Source organism: Lissotriton helveticus, chromosome 1_1, assembly GCF_964261635.1.
Source record: "Lissotriton helveticus chromosome 1_1, aLisHel1.1, whole genome shotgun sequence".
Taxonomy (NCBI): domain Eukaryota; kingdom Metazoa; phylum Chordata; class Amphibia; order Caudata; family Salamandridae; genus Lissotriton; species Lissotriton helveticus.
In genome coordinates, this window is record NC_136057.1 from 1,700,446,683 (window position 1) to 1,700,466,208 (window position 19,526).

The 19,526-nt window shown below is 42.1% G+C and overlaps 1 protein-coding gene across 5 annotated transcripts in view; it reads left to right on the forward strand.

Moving 5' to 3' along the window:
• MYO1A (myosin IA) overlaps window positions 1–19,526 on the forward strand; it is a 388,633-nt gene that overhangs the window by 334,750 nt on the left and 34,357 nt on the right. For all 5 annotated transcript variants that reach the window (XM_078689001.1, XM_078689003.1, XM_078689002.1 and 2 more), the window contains exons 23-27: window positions 1,082–1,156; window positions 2,048–2,182; window positions 10,221–10,327; window positions 11,949–12,081; window positions 17,260–17,412. In XM_078689001.1, the coding sequence (XP_078545127.1) occupies window positions 1,082–1,156; window positions 2,048–2,182; window positions 10,221–10,327; window positions 11,949–12,081; window positions 17,260–17,412 (603 nt within the window). The remainder of the gene's footprint in view (window positions 1–1,081; window positions 1,157–2,047; window positions 2,183–10,220; window positions 10,328–11,948; window positions 12,082–17,259; window positions 17,413–19,526) is intronic.

Below are 19,526 nucleotides of genomic sequence, written 5' to 3' on the forward strand. Positions count from 1 at the left end.
GGAAGAGATACAAACAGAAAAAAAATTGCAAATGTACAAGTTGTAAAGTCACTCAAGGAAGAAATACAAATGTATTGGGTCCCTAAATTTGAGGTTCAAGAGGATATTGTTGTGAGCACCCGTAACTGGTCTTGGCCTTGTGACTTGTCCCAGTGAGCCTCACCACAATCCCAGCCAACCGCACCCTATCAACGAGACACTTAGATTTCGAGGGAATGGGCCTTCAGCACCTGATTTACTTTTGGACTTTGGTTGGACCCATCTTCCAGTTGTAAGCTTTAGGGTTTACAGGCTTTTGGACTTTCTAGCTGCAAACTCATCCACATGGGATCAAACCTACTGTGTTTGCCTGCTATACAGCTGTTTGTCAGAACACTGTGGGGCATATTAGCAATGGCCATAAGTAATCTCTGTAATTTCCCAGCCCCGGAATTACCTTTACAGTGGGTCCCAATAATTCCATGGGTGGAAACATAACCTGAATTACAAACTTTTGGGGAATCACATGAAGTAATCTTACTTATTGTGTTGGTATTCCACCTGGAGACTTTGTCTGCTTGCAGAAACTAAAATCTCCAGATGGATTACGATTCACCAGTGGTGTTCCTGAGAAATGTATAATTTTAAACTACAGTGAAAAAGGTTCTTCTGGAATGAATGGGCCACTTCTAATGAGGGACTTAGTCTACTAAGTATAAAAAGGTCTCTTTGCCAACAGACATCGACTGCATTCTGTTGGCGAGACCTAAAACAAGTAATAACCAGAGAGGCACAAAATGGTGTACAGCAGGAAGATGAGGTGAAAAGCCAGGGTGTAAAACTGCACATTTGGAAATTGGGTGATTCACACACAGGCCTGGAAATAGAGGGTACAGTATGTCACAGGTCATCTGAGGGACAGTGGCCCGGCTCAGCTGTTCTCGAATAGTCACCAACCTCTTTTGAAATCACCTGATTTATGAATGGCCTGCCACTTTTGCATTAGTAGCAACATCCCTGCATTGTTGCCATTAATCACAAACTGTAAGGTAGTGCAGTAAATTCTGCTGGGATATTCACCCTTTCACCGTTCTCTTCACAGGTGCGTAAGCAGTACAGGAAGTGCTTCCGCTCCAACGCCTCCGCCACACTGGCCAACTTCATCTACAGGAGAATTGTGAGTCCACAGGGCCCTTTTTTCTGATTTTCAGCAAAACAGGTTTGTGCAATTTAGGTCCAGGGTTCCTGACTCAAGGCCGGCTTTTAATGAGACATAAGATATTTACAAACAAAGATTCTATAGAAACCTCATTACAATAGGCAGTGAGTATCCTTAAAATCTGACACTAACATGGCCAGACTATACCTTTGTTAGACACCTTTTTCAGAAAATCAGATTGGAGAATGAAATCGTTGTCACTTAGGCGGTGCTCATAGAAGCCTAACATTTTGTTATCCAGTGATGAAACGCTGAAAACATCATCATCTTCGGGTATGGGATGACATGTGTTTTTTACACCCAGGAACTCAGCAGTTCCTAAAGAACATCTATTCTTTCGACTGAAATTGAGTTAGACTAAAAAATAAGGCCAACATGCAAGTTGTGTTTGCTGTTGTAAAATGAGGACATGAAACAACACAGTTATAGATTTAGTAATTGTTTGATGGTGCTTGCTTATTGACACAATAACTCTAATAGTGCATAATAACTGGCATTATAAATCTCAGGTGGCACAGCAGCTGTCTGTTGGGCACACCTCCAGCAGAGAGAAGACATCTGCTCTGTGACATGCACCACTTACTCTTCTGTCACAAAAGAAATATTTAAAGGCGGACCTATGGAAGCATTCCTGGTACCCAGATCAGCCCCCATTTCACATATGATATCATCACCCACAGAGCCTTGTCATTTAAAACACTGATGGTGTCAGACTAGTAATCTAGCAATGACTTGATAATGGAACATTGGGGAAGAGGGATCTCCGAAAGAGCAGACAGGAACCCGCAGAAACATCAATGTTTGTGTTTGCTCTCATGTTGATTCTTTCTTTTCTGCCTTCTTCTTTAGATGCAAATGTACTTCATGGGGATGAAGAGCAAGCTTCCTCCATTATCACCTATAGACAGCACCTGGTCGCCTCCCCGGTACCAGTTCCTAGGAGCAGCCAACGGGGAACTGGAGAAGATTTTCAAGCTTTGGAAAGTAAGAGCCCATTTCGCACCTTGGCATTGATATCATCAGTGTCAGGTTGCAAAGAAAAGCTGATGTCATGGTCCAGGTTAGTACATGGACCTCCTATGGATGTGTGTGGCTTCACCACCATGGAAAAGCAAGCATGAGTCTAAGGATATAGTTTTCCAATCACCACAAGCAGCTCACGAATTGTCACATACATCTTTAGGCTTCATCTCACAATTGTCCCCTTTGGCGTTAACTACAGAACCCTCGTTCTCCTCCTCTAGGCCTCCGTCTTCCCTAATAACACTAAAGCGTCTCCCTAACAAGCCATCTGTGATGCTCCCCTAAATTCAGACCTTTTCATTGGGTCTCATAAATCCATCTCCTCCACTGGCCGATCAGAGACCCCTGTTCCGCATGCAAGGTTTTCTTCCATCTCAGTGATAATGCTTCTTTATTTTTTTCTTCTTTCTTCTTCACATGACATTAGATCAGTCAGTCAGTCAAAAAGATTGTTTATTTAGACCATAGGTCCTTAAACATATATAAACATACAAACAAATCAGTCTTCCATTAAAAACCCATCTCAAGATGTAGTCTATATAACAACCGTGTAAAACTTCAGTTCCATTAAAAATCCTCTAAAAAAGCTTCAGCTCTACACATTTTGAAAAAATGTTTTAACTTCAAGCATAAACTTCTATTGCACATGCAACATCTAATGAGTGCATTTCAGTTAACAAATCTGCTGCCTGTACAGGATTTCTAAACTCATATTCTAAAAAGATTGGCCTGAAACGCAGTTTTGGTGCATCAAGAACATTTAGACAGGCTAATAAATTGTGCAAAATATCACATTTTGTGCCTAGGTTACAGGTACACTTCCCTTCGTGGTCTATCATAACCCTTTTAATCCTCTAATTTTAATAAAAACGGTCAATTCCAATGCGTACCTTTAATAGTTCTTTCCTAAGCCAGAGATTGGGAAGTATATCCATATATGGGAACTATTGATCATTTTGCCATGACTTAATCATAAATAATACAGATATTTTCCCTACCAAGTATTGTCGATCCTGGTCTCATGATATTTCTTTCATTAGTATCCTAAATTCCTTCTTGCTTATGGTAGAATGAAAGTTCTGCTGGCCTACGTCAACCCTCAATTCCCTACATGGCATAGGAAGTGTTTCCCTAACCCCCTTTGCCCACTTCCTTTCACTCTGTAGGATCTCACATTTGCACCAATAGGATACTTTTTGATCCTCTTCACAGCCCAAGCATTGCCAGTAACTTATTAGTGCCATACTTGCCATTTTCTCCCATGATACCATTCTGGTTTCTATTCTTACTGCCTGGATCATGGAGGATGTGGCTAGGGACAATCATTTTTTTACACATTTCCCTTCTTCAGCATCCCACTTCCTTTTGCCACTTATATATAACAATTCAGCGCCATATAAGAACTGAGGTACCATAGTTGTGTAAGCTTTCAGAACTGGTCTGTCATTTCTCCACAGCTGCTATTACATTTTCTCAGGCCACTAACCGAGGTTAGGGCCTGGATTCTCAATGTCCAGGTGTATTTTCCACTTTAAAAATCTCTCAAACCAGATTCCTAAATATTTATACTCCTTCACAATCTCCAGTTTTAACGAGCCCAGGACCCAGCTGAAATCCTTCCTCTTTTTACCAAAACACAGAATCTTCGTTTTTTTTCCAAGTTTACTGTTAATTTCTTACGGTTACAGTATTCACAAAAGGCTTTTAGCTTTCTTTGCAGACCTATCTCTGTTTGGTCCAAAATCACCAAATCGTCTGCATAAAGTAAGCATGCAATATGTTTCCCATCTATTTTTAGGCTGGCACCCTGCACCGTTCTCAAAATGGCTATGAACAAGGAGAAAAGCAGCGGGCCAAGACACACCCCTGTGTTAATCCATTTCCAATCAATATCTTCTGTGACAGTGTTCCTTCTTTGTCCAGAATGACCTGGGCCCAATTCTGGTAGTGTAGGGAAATCCAGGTCACTTAGCATCTCCCACAGCCGTTCTTGGTCTACCTGGTCAAAGGTGGCCCAGAAGTCTACAAAACAGCAAAACAAACTACCCCCCTGTTCCATCCATCGACTTCCATGCCATAGCTCATAACGCAAAGCAATGATCAATTGTGGAGTGCCCCCCCTAAAGCTATCCTGTTCTGGAGGCACAATTTAATTGTCCTCAGCCCACTCCTAAATTTTTTCCAAAATTATTTTCGCAAACACCTTTTCACTGATATCCATAAGATTGATTAACCTGTAATTTTTAGTTATCATTATATTTCCACGTTTATGGATAGGTCTAATAATTGTTCCTCTCCAATTTTCTGGCATTCTCCCAGACTAAAGGATGCTATTAAACATTTTGGTGAAAAATCTGCCCACCAACCGCTTTAGTTCTTATAATTACTTCCGGAAGATTATCCGGTCAGCTGCCCAGGTTAATGTTAACTTTGACATCATTTGTCTTGCATTACATACTGTGAAAAGAGACCTGATATCTTGTCCCACCTCTATCCATGATGTATCTTTCTGACTTTCTTGATAAACCCCTTCCCTATATAGTTCTCACAGGTAACTCCCACAGGCATCTTCTGTCACCACACAGTTCATATTCCCCTGTTTCTTACCAGGATTTATCTTATCTTGGACTAGCTTCCAGAACATTTTTACATTTCTTGTTTCTATAGTTCTAGTAGTCTTCCCCCACACTTCTCTTTATATATTCTTTTGTGTTTCCTAATAACGTTTTTATACAATTTCCTTAGTTTGTGTAGGCTATTAAGTGTATATATATCGTACTTTATTCTCAAATGTCTTACCCTTTTTCTTATATTTATTTTTAGTTTCCTGCATTCCTCATTGAACCAGTTCTTGTTTTACTCTGGGTTCTCCCCTTTCTATGACCCCTATAGCTATTTCTTTTAGGTCCACCATTAAACATTGAACTACTTCAGAAATAACATTTTCGAACTACCCTCGATTATCAGCATTAGGAATAATCTTTAGTGTCTGGGCCTGCTGGAACTCCGCTAATTTTCCCATACACTCCTCTGTCAGGTGAGTGGTGGGACACCTGGGATCGTCCAATTGCAGAGGGATAATTGTGTCTCGTTAATTATTTTTGCCTCGTGGAAACCTAAGTGTTAGAGACCTATGGTTACTTCCCTCCTCTTTCCTTACCTCAAAGGCTCTAATCAATTTAAAGTCCCATGCATGGATAAACATATAACCCATAAGGAATAATTGATTGCCTATCCTAAACGTACAACTTGCTAGCTGATCTGTCTCCAGCCTTCCATTTTAGACCCAGTGAGCCCAGGAAGTTTGCTAGGGCTATATCACGCGATAAGCATCCCCCAAGGAAAACAAGCTTTATCTTGTAAGTTGCCAATAACTCTTTATAGCCATCGATAGACTCCGCGAGGATCTAATTAATTTGTGATTAAAGTCTCCCATCAGTATGAGAAGATCTCTACAGTGTACCTCAATTATATCTTGCACATCTTCTTTGAACTTTTCCAGCTTTAATTTATACTTCTTATCTCCAAACCCCTGCATATACACATTAACTATGACAATACCTTCACACTCTGGGGTGGGATCCAAAAGAGTCACTCTACCGGCCACTAGCACTTTAAATTCAGAGGGACCACCTTCTTGGCTATTTTAGTCGATATCAGGGTTATTTGTCCCCCGGATGCACGTCCAAATTTTCCCTTTCTAGCCAATGTATTTAGTTGGACATACCCTTCAATCAGAGAGGTTTTGTCGCATAGCCAAGTTTCCTGTGGGCATACAATTTCATGACAGTTGATTTGTTAAATTAAAGTTTTCTGATTTTGATATTCTACTAAATCCATTTATATTCTAAGTAAGTATGCCCAGGCTATGCAATGACCCTTCCCGCTAATCAATTTCACTTAGCCAGCTATTTTCCTCATTTTCTGACTGTGCTAACCCATTATCTATTCGCTAAGCTTAAACCGTCTCCAGATTCATCCAGAGCATAGGGTCTTATAATGATTTTGAGATCCTTGAAACAAAAGCAAAGGTGCACCACAATACAAGGAAAAATATTCAATCCGTGTCCAAGTGTGAATTCTTCAGAAGTTCTTCTTTTATTTAGATATGGTTAAAACAACGATCTTGATAAGTTAAACAGCCGACGCGTTTTGTTCATACACCTGGACTTCTTCAGGGTTGTCAATTTAACAGATATATACATATAAATATACAGAAAAAAGGATTTTGAGAACCTCCGTATCTTCGCATCCCTGATTGATCAGCCTAATTTGTCTTGATCCTAACCCTGCATGGTTTATCAGGAATGGTTTTTCACATATGTCTCCTTTCTGCATTTCTGGTCTGGGGCAAATCTAATACCTTCTTTAAGTAGCTCCTTCTCCGCATTTAATATTTCTGACTTAACCAGTCATGAATACAGCAGGACCTTATTTGTTTCTTTTCCCATTCTAGTTACAGTGAATCCCACTTGTCTAAGGTCATTAGTCCCTATGTCTCTCAGGCTTACACTCTGGAGAAGGAGAAGAGTAACTGACTCCGATTTAATGGACTCAATTTATTTGCCTTCTTTCCCTCTTTCTTTTGTTGTGTTGATTTAAAGTATAGCCATAAGTCTTTATCTAATGATGTTTCCTTACCATTCCCTTTCTCCTTTTTTCCCTATTTTTTTCTCATTTCTTTTCCCTGATTTATTCATACCAATATCTCACTTATTTGCACTCATAAATTGTACTCTGGGGTTCTTTGATCTATTCAGCAAATTCCTTTGCTCACTACCCTTCCACTCTGCATCATTTACATTCCCAAAACTCATTTTTATCTCTGAATTTCTTACATTGTGATCATTTTTGGGGGGGGTTTACTGCCTCACTCTGTCCTCCTTCTATATTTGTGGTTTCCTTTTTCTTATGTTTTGTATCCATATTCCTAGGTATGTATTGTTTATATCTCCTTGCTTCGCCCAGTTTCTTTATAAGCATTGGATTACGTGAAATGAAGACAGACTGTCTTTCGACTTGCAGAACTGCTTCTTTCTACCCTCCCCTCTGGTGGAGTACACCTTCCCCAAGCTTTTCTTCAATAACTGGTTTAACTATCGAAGACATATGATATTTGATTTGTTTCAGTTCCCCAACAATTAGTTTTAGCTGTTCTTTCGGGTTTTTAGAATATCATTGTTCAACACTGATACTTCCAACAGTCCTTGCAAAGATTTTTGTAGGATCAGCATTACTTCCAGCATTGAGGCGCTTGAAGTTTCTGTCATCTCAAGATTAGATATTGATCCTTCAGTCGGATTGTTTGTTATTGCTGGGGGTGATTCCATTCTTATATTTATCTCCAACTGTACTCCTTCCCTGTTAATCAACCCCGTACTACAATGCTCACTGTCTATACTCCCCTCCCCCTCTGAATTTCAAAACTCAGGGTCAGTAAAAAAACGTGGCGAAGAGGACAGTCTTGGCTCTAGCAATAGATCACTTATATTTGTTATATCATGGTGGTAAACGTATGACGACTCTGCATCCTGTGATGTCAGGCTTTCAACAGCTGCTTGCTTTCCCACCCGTTATTGAGAGTCAGTTAATGGTTGGCTCTTCTTAAAGAGTTTGCCTACAAAATCTTTTATTGACTTAGTAACCAATGCTCCACTTTTTGCTCCTTCTGAATTGTTTTGCTTGGGAGTTTTAGTCTGCGCTTGTTTAATCTGGTTTTTACGAATTGTCCCTGGAATTGCTTCCTCCACACAGCTGTTGTTTTCTTCTCTCTTGTGTTTAGTTCCTTCTTCTGAAGTTCTGATGTACTTTGTCCCTTACGTGCTTTAGTTTTTCCTAGAGCCGTATCTTTCTTTCAGTTAACTTGCCCACCCTTTCTCATGGGATATCCACAGACCACTTTCTCCAGTTTTATATCCTACTCTCCTACGACAGCTTCTACTCAGTTCAAAATAGTGCAGTTGACGTTTACCTTCTTTTTCTACACTTATCTCACTCATATACACTTTCCAAGTACTTACCTCTACTCACCGACCTGCTTTACCGACTCTTTGCCTTGCGACCCGGGTTTGTCCCTGTCCAATAAAGTATCTTGACTTATTTCTCCTGTTTTCCGATTTTTATATCCAGTCTTTCTGTTGACACCGGCCCCCAACAGCACCCTTATTGGGGGGGCTCTCAAATGAGACCCATATCCCAACTCATCTGATACGTATATAAGAATTTACTAAGATTCTGTAATATATTGCCATGAACCTAATCCTCTAGTGGTTAGTAGGTAAGAAAGTGTACTCTTCCTTGAGTTAAAACGTATGTACTCCTGAATGTAATTGCCCTTTTGATGATGAAAAAAAGAGAAAAAAAGCATAGTCCCATCATACATCGATAGACATGCTATTCTATTACTTAGCACGATATCCTACTTCAATCCAAATAAATCCCAAAACCAGTGAAATAAACACAAACCTCATATGGTGAGGCAGTAGACATGCTATGTTGTTTAGCCACAGCTCAGTGCTACCTTATAACCCTTGTAGTTGTTCTAGTGCCTAGATGTCCTCATACCAGCTCAACTGTTCTTAAGTTGTCTCACTGTGAAGTACTGTGGTTGTATAAATTTGACAGTTCCCCAAAATCTTCGTAAACCTAATTTTAAATGTACAACGAATATTAATGTCAGTGCTATAGCCTTACATTAACCTATCTTGGTACACAATATCCTCCTACTCCAATATCTCATCTATCATAAAGAAGTAGTGGTCTTCCTTCTCATACATGTATTCACACTCCAATTGTAAAAGGTATTGTCACACTGTAAACCAAACCAACATAACATTAGATTCTACAATTCTTTATCTAGTGATGATCCTCATCTTATGTATCGGTGGGTACAGCATAACACGGTAATTTAGCCTCATCACAAATCCGATATCGGGAATAGTGATTACCAAGATATAAGCGAACACCCCAAAGACTTTTGATTAGTCAAATGTTCTACAGTCACTACCATGATTTAAAGATCCAATATGCATACAACACGCATGTATGTCTGTAGTCGTCAACACAGTACGTGGTTCCAGATCCGTTATCAGGAATAACGGAAACTAAGATACGGGCGAACATGTAAAAAGACCTCCTAATAAATATAGTATTCAGCAGTCACCACCCTAAAATAAAGATCCATTATGGATACCACACGCATGTGTATGTGGCTGTGGTTGTTAACAAAGTACCTGGTTTCTTGGTCTCCAAATGCGAGATCAGTACTTCTACGGTGTGTGCAATCCAGAACTATCTTATATTGGGTATATCTACCCTCTTAGTCCTCTGCTCATTGTCCAACATTTCCTCATAAAACCTGATTGTGTAAGTCAAGACACTTGTTTCTCTATCCACAATCATTATTTACTATAGTCTCATATCCATAGATTTCAAAACGTATTTATTTGTGTTACGCTACCCATCTCCCGACAATCTTATCACTTACTCAATATGGCGACCACTATATCTCTGTTCCCTGGCTCGATATAGAAGATTTTAAAACAGAGGCCATTTTGCTGTGTGTAACTAATGTATATATGAAATCATTGTTTAGTAGAACCAATATATAATACGCCCGTCCACTCCAATATTATGAGGGTATTCCGCTTGAAAGTTCTATGTGCCGCATCTGGTATTCCACAGTTTTACAGACCGGTGACCAGCTTCTAATGCATAAAAATCTTAGCCTTGGTCCCACGTGGGTATCAACTAAATCCAATAATTACAGTATTTCTCACGATATTTGTTCAATTGTGTCTGAAACACGATATCTACTAGCAAAAGAGGCTGGTACTGAACATCATCTAAAATTGTGTATAAATTATGTGAAAGTGAGAAAGTTGAATGTTAAAACCTCCTATTGTCTTCCCAAAAGAGTAATATTTACACGTTTATATACCTGCGCGATATTTGTGGTTTTGGAGACAGAGTGCATGTCACTGAATCTCTTTCTTGACAGTGTAAAAAATATCGCGACCAGCTCACTCCAACGAGAAAAACCATGCTGGAAGATAAGCTGTGCGCAAGCGAGCTCTTCAAAGACAAGAAGACATCGTACACAAAGAGGTAAGGCACTGACTCGGGAAGAGTGGTCATTTGTGGTCACCTGAACAGACTGGCAACAGCTGGCACCACTCCCGACTGGCTGCATGTCCTATGCACTCTTTCAATACAATCCAGATTCAGGTGGGCGACTCACGACTTTTGTAGCCCCAAAAAAGTAATTTTAGCTGAAACTTGTGTTCTGCGAGGGACTTGCCCCAGAGCCCTGCTAGGTGAATCCATCAGCAGTAAGCAGTGGTTATAGTAAAACGTGAGAGAAGCACCTTTTAATGTGCTGAAATCCAAGACGTTAGGGACAGTTTATTATGGAGTTTTCAGACTTTCGTTTGACCTACCCCTGGAACATCGACTAAATTCTATTTGGATACTTACGCCATTTTTAAGAAGCTCCATAAAAGGGCAAATCAACTAAATAATCAATTAAATCAATAAAATGAAAATGCTGAACGTGCTTTCATGTGCTATTCAGTTTTATGTTTGATGGTTCTGTCTTTGTTTTACCTTAAGTGGAAACTGCGAGCATTAACAGGGGTGCATCAAAGAGTCCTATATGGATCTGGTGAACACCCATTCTGTTATCACACAAAGAGCAGTCAGAAACATTTTTAAATGCTCACAGTTTTGGTTGCACATTTGAGTAACATCTGGTAGGTCCATATTATAAGTGCTCTAGAAAATATGTAAAAGGAACATCACGGTTTTCATGAAGGGGCTGGAAAAAAGAAAATATTAAGGAAATATGTTATTAAGGGCCTGATTTACAGTTTGGTGGACAGGTTACTCTATCACAACATGACGGATAGCCCGTCTCCTTATTACAAGCGCCATAAGATGCAATGCTCTTGTAATAAGGCAGGCACAATACCAGCCACGTGAGGATGAAGTAACCCATTAGCAAAACTCTAAATCAGACACTAAGGCAGATGAGAGATGTTTAACATTAATTTAAAAAATGTGTCTAATTTCTTAACTCTAATAATATAAAATAGACAAGTGTGGTGCTGAAAAATGTACATAAATGTTATCTTTTAGTTTATATGTTACACATACGCCTAGCCCAACAGACACAAATTAGACCTATTTGGACAGGAATGCTTTGTTAATATGCCAGACAGGCTTAATTTACAAGCAAGTAATCTAAATGTAAATGTACAGGAATTTATATAGCGCAAATCACCAAGCGGTTTCTAAGCGCTTGCTTAGAGAACCCGTTGTGGAGATTAAGCAAGCTATTGCCCAGAGTCGCAGAGTGTGAACCCATGAATCGAGTAGGCACCGGAGTGAGAATTGTCAAGTCCATGGACATTTTAGGACTCAAGACCCCGCCGAGCCGGGAATTGAACCCCGGTCCCGGGCTGACCTCTGCTTCCAGGTCTGCCTCCTCTAACCAGTGAGCCACACTTCTCCTCTACACCAGCATATTTGCTACCTTCATAGATCAGGCCCGCATTAGTGAACTTTTTACTGCCTAGTGTGAAGATCTGCATCTCCAATTTTCCACGAGAGGTCATTTTTTAGGTCTGCCACGTCACCGAGAATGACCCCCTTCAAGTCTGAATGTTACTATTGAAGGTAAGACATCTTCCTCACCATACTCACAGCTGTCTGTCTTTGACTCCCGCAGCGTTTCGGTGCCATTTAATGGAGAATATTTGGGAATACAGAAAAACGCCAAGTATCAGAAGCTGGGCAGCAGCATTCAGGGGAAGATCGTCGTGGCAGATAACGTGCGTAAGGTCAACCGGAGTGACGGCAAGGTGAGGTGGACCGCATTCATGTGCTGCTTCCGGTAATAAAGCCAGCCATCTTGGGATGGGGTCATCTAGACGTTGTGGTGGGGACGAATTCACTCCTATCGCACGTCCCTCTCACCACTTCCCCACATAGGGTGGTGCTTGTTAGAGAAGTAGAGGACTTGACTCTCCAACCCTTAGTCCTTGCCGCCTCTGACACCCGCCAACAGCTCAGTTCAGCCATGTACAGTGAGAAGCATGCAAAGACTCTCTGATGTGAGTGTGCCCATTCATAGGGTGACCAATCGTCTGTAAATTTCACGGACTGCCCGTTATTTGGGCCTCTTGTTCGTTGTCCGTGAGGAATTCTTTCACAGGTGCCTTTTGTCCGTAATTTCAGACATTGAAGCGAGCTGTCCCTCTGCAAGCAGCCTGAGAGTTCTGTAACTCTCAATGCACGGGCAGCTCACAGCTATGCTGTGATCTGTGGCCTGCAGCAGCCCCTCCACGACCTGGCACAGGCTGCTATCTGCCCATGTCGATCTAATTGTCCTTTATTACTTATTTCTTTTGCTCCAATAGTGCAACGTTTCTGTATTTGTGCTTAAATTATTTTCATGCTTACCCTTGCCCCGAACCCCCTTAGCTTTTACACATCACATCCCCTTGGGATGATTGATCGGTTCAGGTCTTTTTTTTCAATGTGGGAGAGGGGACATGTAAGATCTGAGATGCCTACAGCTTTGATCTTTTTCTTCATTCGTTTTTTTAATTTTTTAATTTGCAAACGCAGATGTTTAAGTTTCACTCGCACACACAACAGATGCAGTGCAAGGTTTTCTCAACCTAATATAAACTTATTTTGTCTTATGCTTGAGTTGGTTGTCTATTTACTTATGTAATATTTCACAACCTCCTCTGATGTGTCTGTAAAACTTACCTTTTGTCCAGATTTTTTCTCCTGAATTCTGACCTTCTATCCTGAATTTTTCTCCTGAATGTTGACCCTTTGTCCTAAATTTCTATGCTCACTGTCCTGAATTTGCACCCATGCCAGTTGGTCACCCTACCCATTAATGAACCGAAGCCAGTTCTAACATCAGGTGTTTACATTTTATTCCCGGCTACATATCACGATGTACTCAACTTGTTTATTAGATTTTGGACAAGTGAGGTGCTCGAGCGCCTAACTCAGTATTTCTGACTGGAAGCCTGGAGGATGATTCTGAACGGGGCACTTAAGGTCTGATTCAAACAAAGGTTGAGATTTTTCATATTTTAGTGATTCACATTCACTATGACACAATACATTTTGTGGAGCGCTCTAATATGTAACATTTTTGCTTGTGGAATTTCCATTTGTCTAAAATGCTCCATGTAAATGCATTAGCACGTGCAATTTAATTTTCCTTTTTTTCTCTATGAGAAAAATCAATTTCCCGGTAGAAAAAAAACACCTTGGGGCAGATTTACATTAACTGGCGCTTCCCTGTGCAAATCAGCAGGGATGCACCAGTTATTTTGGTTGACGTTAGGAACCCCTTGCGCCACCATGAATGCGCCGCCTTTACAATGCAGTGCACAGTGGGGCAAGGAGAGACAGCTGCGTGACGCATCTGTCAGTGCATAGGTGACACAGTGCTGGAGTCGTGTCGCAAGCACGATGCAACACCAACACTGCTCAGGGATGACCCATACCGCAGCGTCACTCCTTACGGCTGCTACAAGCAGGCTTAAGGTTTTGACGCTGCGGGGACATAAAAGTAACTCTGTGAAATCTTGTAAATTTCACTGCATCACTTTTACGGGGCTTCCTTGCGACAGAACTCACACCCTGCATACATTATACCCCACGCAGGTATAATGTTGCGAAGGGCTTTACAACGTGACGCATCTCACTAGATGCGTCACTTTGTAAATCTGTCGCATGGTGGCGCATTGTTAACGACGCTGCTGCGTCACAGAAGTGACGCAGCGGTGTCGTAGAAATGTCGCAAGGAGCTTATAAATCTGCCCCCTTTTCTCTAAAGCTCAATGACCCTCTCTCCATTTTGTCCCTGGAAAAACTTTGACAAGTAAACAACAAATGTAGGTGACATCTATGTTAACTGTCTGTCCTCCCCAGAAATGCCCACAGTCCTAAAACCTAAACGTGCATATGCAGCTAATTATTTGCACTGGCAAAACTGACGCAATAGCACTTGCACTTTCTATATATGTAAAATTGTACCTGTCACAATTCTGTAAATCATGTGCAATTTATTTTCGGAACGTGCTGTTTTTCCTAAATAAGTTCACCTTTAGCTATGTGAAACCATTTGTGTACTGGATCCTAAAATAGTTCAGATGTGTGCTGTAAATATGCAAAAACAACAGTATTGCACAGCACTGCCCTTCGCACATCACATCCTGGTTGTTGTAATCAAGTCTCACCTGTGTACCACACACTGTTCTGTTGAAAGCTCCTACTACAATAAAAATATCTTTGTTAAGGGCTCTGCTGACCCTAGGTCTAAGTTGCTATATGAAATGAGAGCTCAGCACTAAATGGCAGATAACTCGATTGGCTTATCTAATGATTACATATAGGCAGGGCTTTAAGTGGGCCGGGTCTCACCGGGTCTGAGCACCGGTGGTTTTTTATAGGAGGCCTTGAAACAGGTCTCTATCGGGCTCTGTTTTGTGCCCTGGCGGTCCATTTTTTCCAGACTGCAGTGCCAGCAGGCACATCGATGTGCGTGTGCTCACACTGCTCACTTTTCACACTGCTCACTTCTCACTAGTGGAGAAGTTAAGGCATGACGTCATGCCAGGTGAGCTTTGTAGGGTGAGGGAAACCCTTTAAAGAGAGTCATTTCCTCTCTGGAGTTCTCTTCCCTTTTTGAAACTCAAGAGCAGCAACATCGTCATGGTGTCACCAGGGCTTTAATTGGAAGCTTTTTCAATATTATATAAAAGCCATAGTTGCTGCTTATTTATATTATGCGACTAACAACCATTGACAAAGCCAATAGTCCCAACTTGTTGTAGGTATGATGTTACTTGTTGTATCATATATCTGGATACAATGACAGAAACCGCAAATTACAAGTCGGGCGGCACGGTATTCTACCTTTACACGCGGTCATTACTTCGTATTACCATTACTACGCATATTTTAGTTTGCAGATGCCATTACTTAGCATGCATTTACTTAGCATGCATTTACTACACGTTTCATTACTTAGCATGCACTTACTACGCATAATGGAGTTACTGTGCAAATTAAAGTTTTGAGGTACAGGGGTGTTTTAGGGGTCAGGGTGCATTTAAGGTTTTGGGGTGCTGGGGTATTTTTGAGGTTCAGGGAGCGTTTAGGTTTTGAGGGTGCTGGCGTAATTTTAGGGGTCGGGGTTGGTTAGCGTTTTGGGGTGCATGGGGTATTTTGAGGGTTCAGGGTGCGTTTAATGTTTCGGGGTGCTGGGGTATTTTTGGGGTTCATGGTGTGTTTAGGTTTTAGGGTACAGGGGTATTTTGAGGGTTCAGGGTGCGTTAAGGTTTTGGGGTGCTGGGGTATTTTTGGGGTTCAGGGTGCGTTTAGGTTTTGGGGCGCTGGGATATTTTTAGGGGTCAGAGTGAGATAGGGGTTTGGTGTGTAGGGGGTATTTTTAGGGTTGAGGGTGCGTGCCAAGGGATAGGTAACTACTACGATTAATTTTTTGTTTTAAAGTACCAATAGCGCGTTGTAACGGTATGCGTAATAAATAACTGCGAAGTAAAAGCATTTTTAATGTGTTTGTATATATTTGCGAAGTAAATGCATGCACGCTAAAATCATGCGTAGTAATTAAGCGTGAGCGTTAAATCCGTTACGCCCACGGATTTTTCGGATTTTTGGGGAATCCGCAATCCGCGTATTTTACGGATTCCCCACAAAATCCGAAAAAAAAATCTGCGCGGACGTAACGGGTTAAAAAGTTGAACCCCCACAATTTACAATGGCGCCAGCAAGCTGCCAGCGCCGTTGTAAAATAGTTACAAAGTTAGCTTGCACAGGAACCACTAGATAAAACGAAGCAGGTGCTGCTTTATTTTATCTAAGTGCTTCCTGTGCAAGCTAACTTTGTAACTATTTTACAACGGCGCTGGCAGCTTGCTGGCGCCATTGTAAAAAGACAGCAGCTCACTCAAGGGACCCCTGCGCCCTTCGGGGCGATTGCATAGTAACACACACATGGTCGCTGTAGACAACTCTCTGGCACTTTAGGAAGCTGTAGTATAGTAAAAGCACTATACATTTACCCAACGAGGTAGCACTTACTGATTATCCAGTAGAAAGTACTCCAGTTGAGTAGAGGTATGGCACAAAACGGTGGCGTCTTCTTGAATAAATATGAAGGGCAGGGTTCATTCTGGCACGATGGTCCTGACAAAAAATTAAACCTCAACAGGAAGCACTTACAGATATCAATAAAGCATGTGCCCTCGTTGAAGCTTAAATTCAGTGACTCATTCATCAGCCCAAAAACAATCGTAAGCGTTGTCAAGGCTGGGCAGATGTGCCTTCTTCCCAAATCTACCGTCGAAAATCAGCTGTGATACTGCTGGATAGACTTTGCATCCTTGACTTTCACGAGCGCAATACCCAGGCACATTGTGTTCGCACGGGTTTCTGCACGTTCGCGAGCGTTTTGTACAATAAAACCCTCGCGAACTTGCAGAAACCCGTGCGAACACAAAAAAAAATACGCTAGGATCCGCGGATTTTGCGTATTTTCAAAATCCGCAAATCCGCAAATCCGCGGATTGCCAATACGCAAAATCCGCTCATGCTTAGTAGTAATGGTATTTGCGAAGTAAAAACTTTTAAGTAAATACCTGCGAAGTAACGGTATGCTAAGTAACATTATATATACGGGAGGCACACTGTGCTATCACAGATTTTTAGGTTATGTGTTTTTAAGCCACGCCCTTAATTACATTGGCCACGTACATTTTAGAGAACTCCACAAGTTTTTCCATCCCACTTAAAGCCCTGCATGTAGGACCTTATTCAGTCCCCTGGCCTCCGTGCTGAATCTGCCAGTCTGAGAACGTGTTATGACTGCCCATTGTAAGTCGCTTGATGCTGCCATCTTGTTTGGGTTGAGCTTCAAATGGGCACTGCTGGTGCACTTCCTTCGTTCATTCTTGTCACTGTCTTCTGCTTCTCTTCTCTTGTAGGCAACTTCTATGCTGTTCTTACTGACAGGTGCTCAAGTAATCCTCGCCGACCCCAAGACCGCCCACCCGAAGGTCTCTATCAATGTAGCCGACATCGCCAGGGTCTCTGCCAGCAAGTACAGCGATGGTCTTTTCGCCATCCATCTTACGGAGGTAGGGCGTGCCTGGGATTAGAGCATGGCGTGGAGAAAAGTGTATGTGCTCATGCAGACGCCCCCTTGCTTTTCTTACAGATTTGCTATCATTAGAGATGCGCCAGCACACACTGCCGTCCTCATACAGATGTATACATGCACGCACACAAAGGCGTGGACTCACCCAGGACACACTGCCTATTCATAGTGCCAATATCAGCAACACACCCCACCCGCAAACACAGCAATCTCATAATAAAAACACACCAGACACATTGTTTGTTGGAGAAAACATTGCTGCAGGTTTATTTGCATACAAATTATGCCAACATGGTGGGTCAACTTACAGGCGATCCAAGGACAGGCAGCAGTGACACCCAGAGTGGGTCCAAACACTAGACTTGGCAGGTTTGTGCCCTCATGTGGCACTGAGGTGGCCGCCCTGCTATGGGGGCACCCTGCGTGGGCCGCCTCACATTCATCACTGTTCTCTTACAGACAGGCACGCATGCGCTCGTGCTGTCTTACACGTGTGTCCCTGCTGCCTTTACTAACCCACAGATACACACTTTTGCACTTCTTTCCTCACAAATGCTTTTTCACACATCAAAACACCTTACAGATATTGTCCACGCCTAAACACACTCACAGGCTCCCCTGCCTTCACGTGCCCCCACTGTCGTACGGACTGACGCCCCAACTCCAGGTGTACCATGTTGTCGTTACATAAGTGAATATGAACCTGCTGTCTTAACAGGTGGGGATCCAATATATGTTTTGACATGCACTCACTCCCATACAGATGTGCACCGCTGCTCTTAGGGCTGCTTTTCTGCTGTCTTTGTACCCATGCCCGGTGCTCACAGGTGTGTCCTTGTTGTCCTCACAGATAGACACATACACACAAAAAAATGCTCTGCCCTTCCGGATGTGCTCATGGCTCGGCTTCTGCCTGTGATACACACCTGCACCCACTCTCCCTTCAGACGTGTACAGATGTGCACCACTGCCCTTCGAGGTGGTCCTCTGCTGTCTTTATAGGTGTACACCCACACCTCTTACATATGCATACACTTACGATAGCGCTTGGACGCCCCTGGGCAGCAATCGCGCTTTATAAATTCACTTTTCATTTCATTTCATTTCATATGCCGGCCACACAGACAAGCACACACTTGCTATAGATGGATGCGCACTGTCCTCACAGTAGGGTACCCACACTCCTCCTTACATATTTGCTCCTCCCACCGTTATAGAGTTGCACCTGCCCTCCTTCCAGATGTTCACCCATGCCCCTTATGATGTGCATTTGCTATAGCTACTGACATTCACCTGCATTGCTTCTGAATTTGCATCTGCCGTCTGTACAGATGTGTTGGAACTATCCTCACAGATCTGCAGCCCCAGCCCTTACAGATGTACCTCTGCCGGGTTTACAGATGTTCTTCTACCGTCCTTGGAGATGTGCATCTGCTGCCCCTACAAGTGCACACACTGTCCTTACAGATGTTCATCTAATGCCCTTTGCAGACATTAATCTAGTACCCTTACAGATGTGCAACCCTTACCTTCACATATACTTGTGAATGTCCAGTTTGGCATAACGAGGGCCTGGAAAATCCACGCTTGGAGGGGAGAGCACTGGATGGAGATGAAGAGGGACAGAACCCCCCTCCTTTGAAATATTTTTTTTAAAGGGGGACATTTTAAGACAAAATTGAAGCCTGCTTTCCAGCCCCATGCCGAAATTTAGTGAAGCCAGTAGATTCGAAGCAAAGCCCGAAAAGACAAGTGCACAAAAAGAAAATGGCAGCCACGAGGGGCCAGGAGGAAAACACAAAAGGCTGATAATATCGTTTTAAACAAGTAAAAGAAATGTATTCTCAGTCTTATGCAAAGCAACTGCATCAAATGTGTCACATTACGATTTTTCCCCCAAAAAGGCTGCATCTGGGAAAAGGAATAGTAATATGTGTGTCATTAAATCCCTTACACACGCTAGAAGGCTGAATAGTTTTGCGCTGAAAACATTTTTGCATAAAAATGCTCTTCTTTCCAGGCAGCTCATCTGTAAAAGGGCCACTGGGAAGATCCTGTTGGAGGCGTGCTGGTTCTTTTATTAACTAATGAATT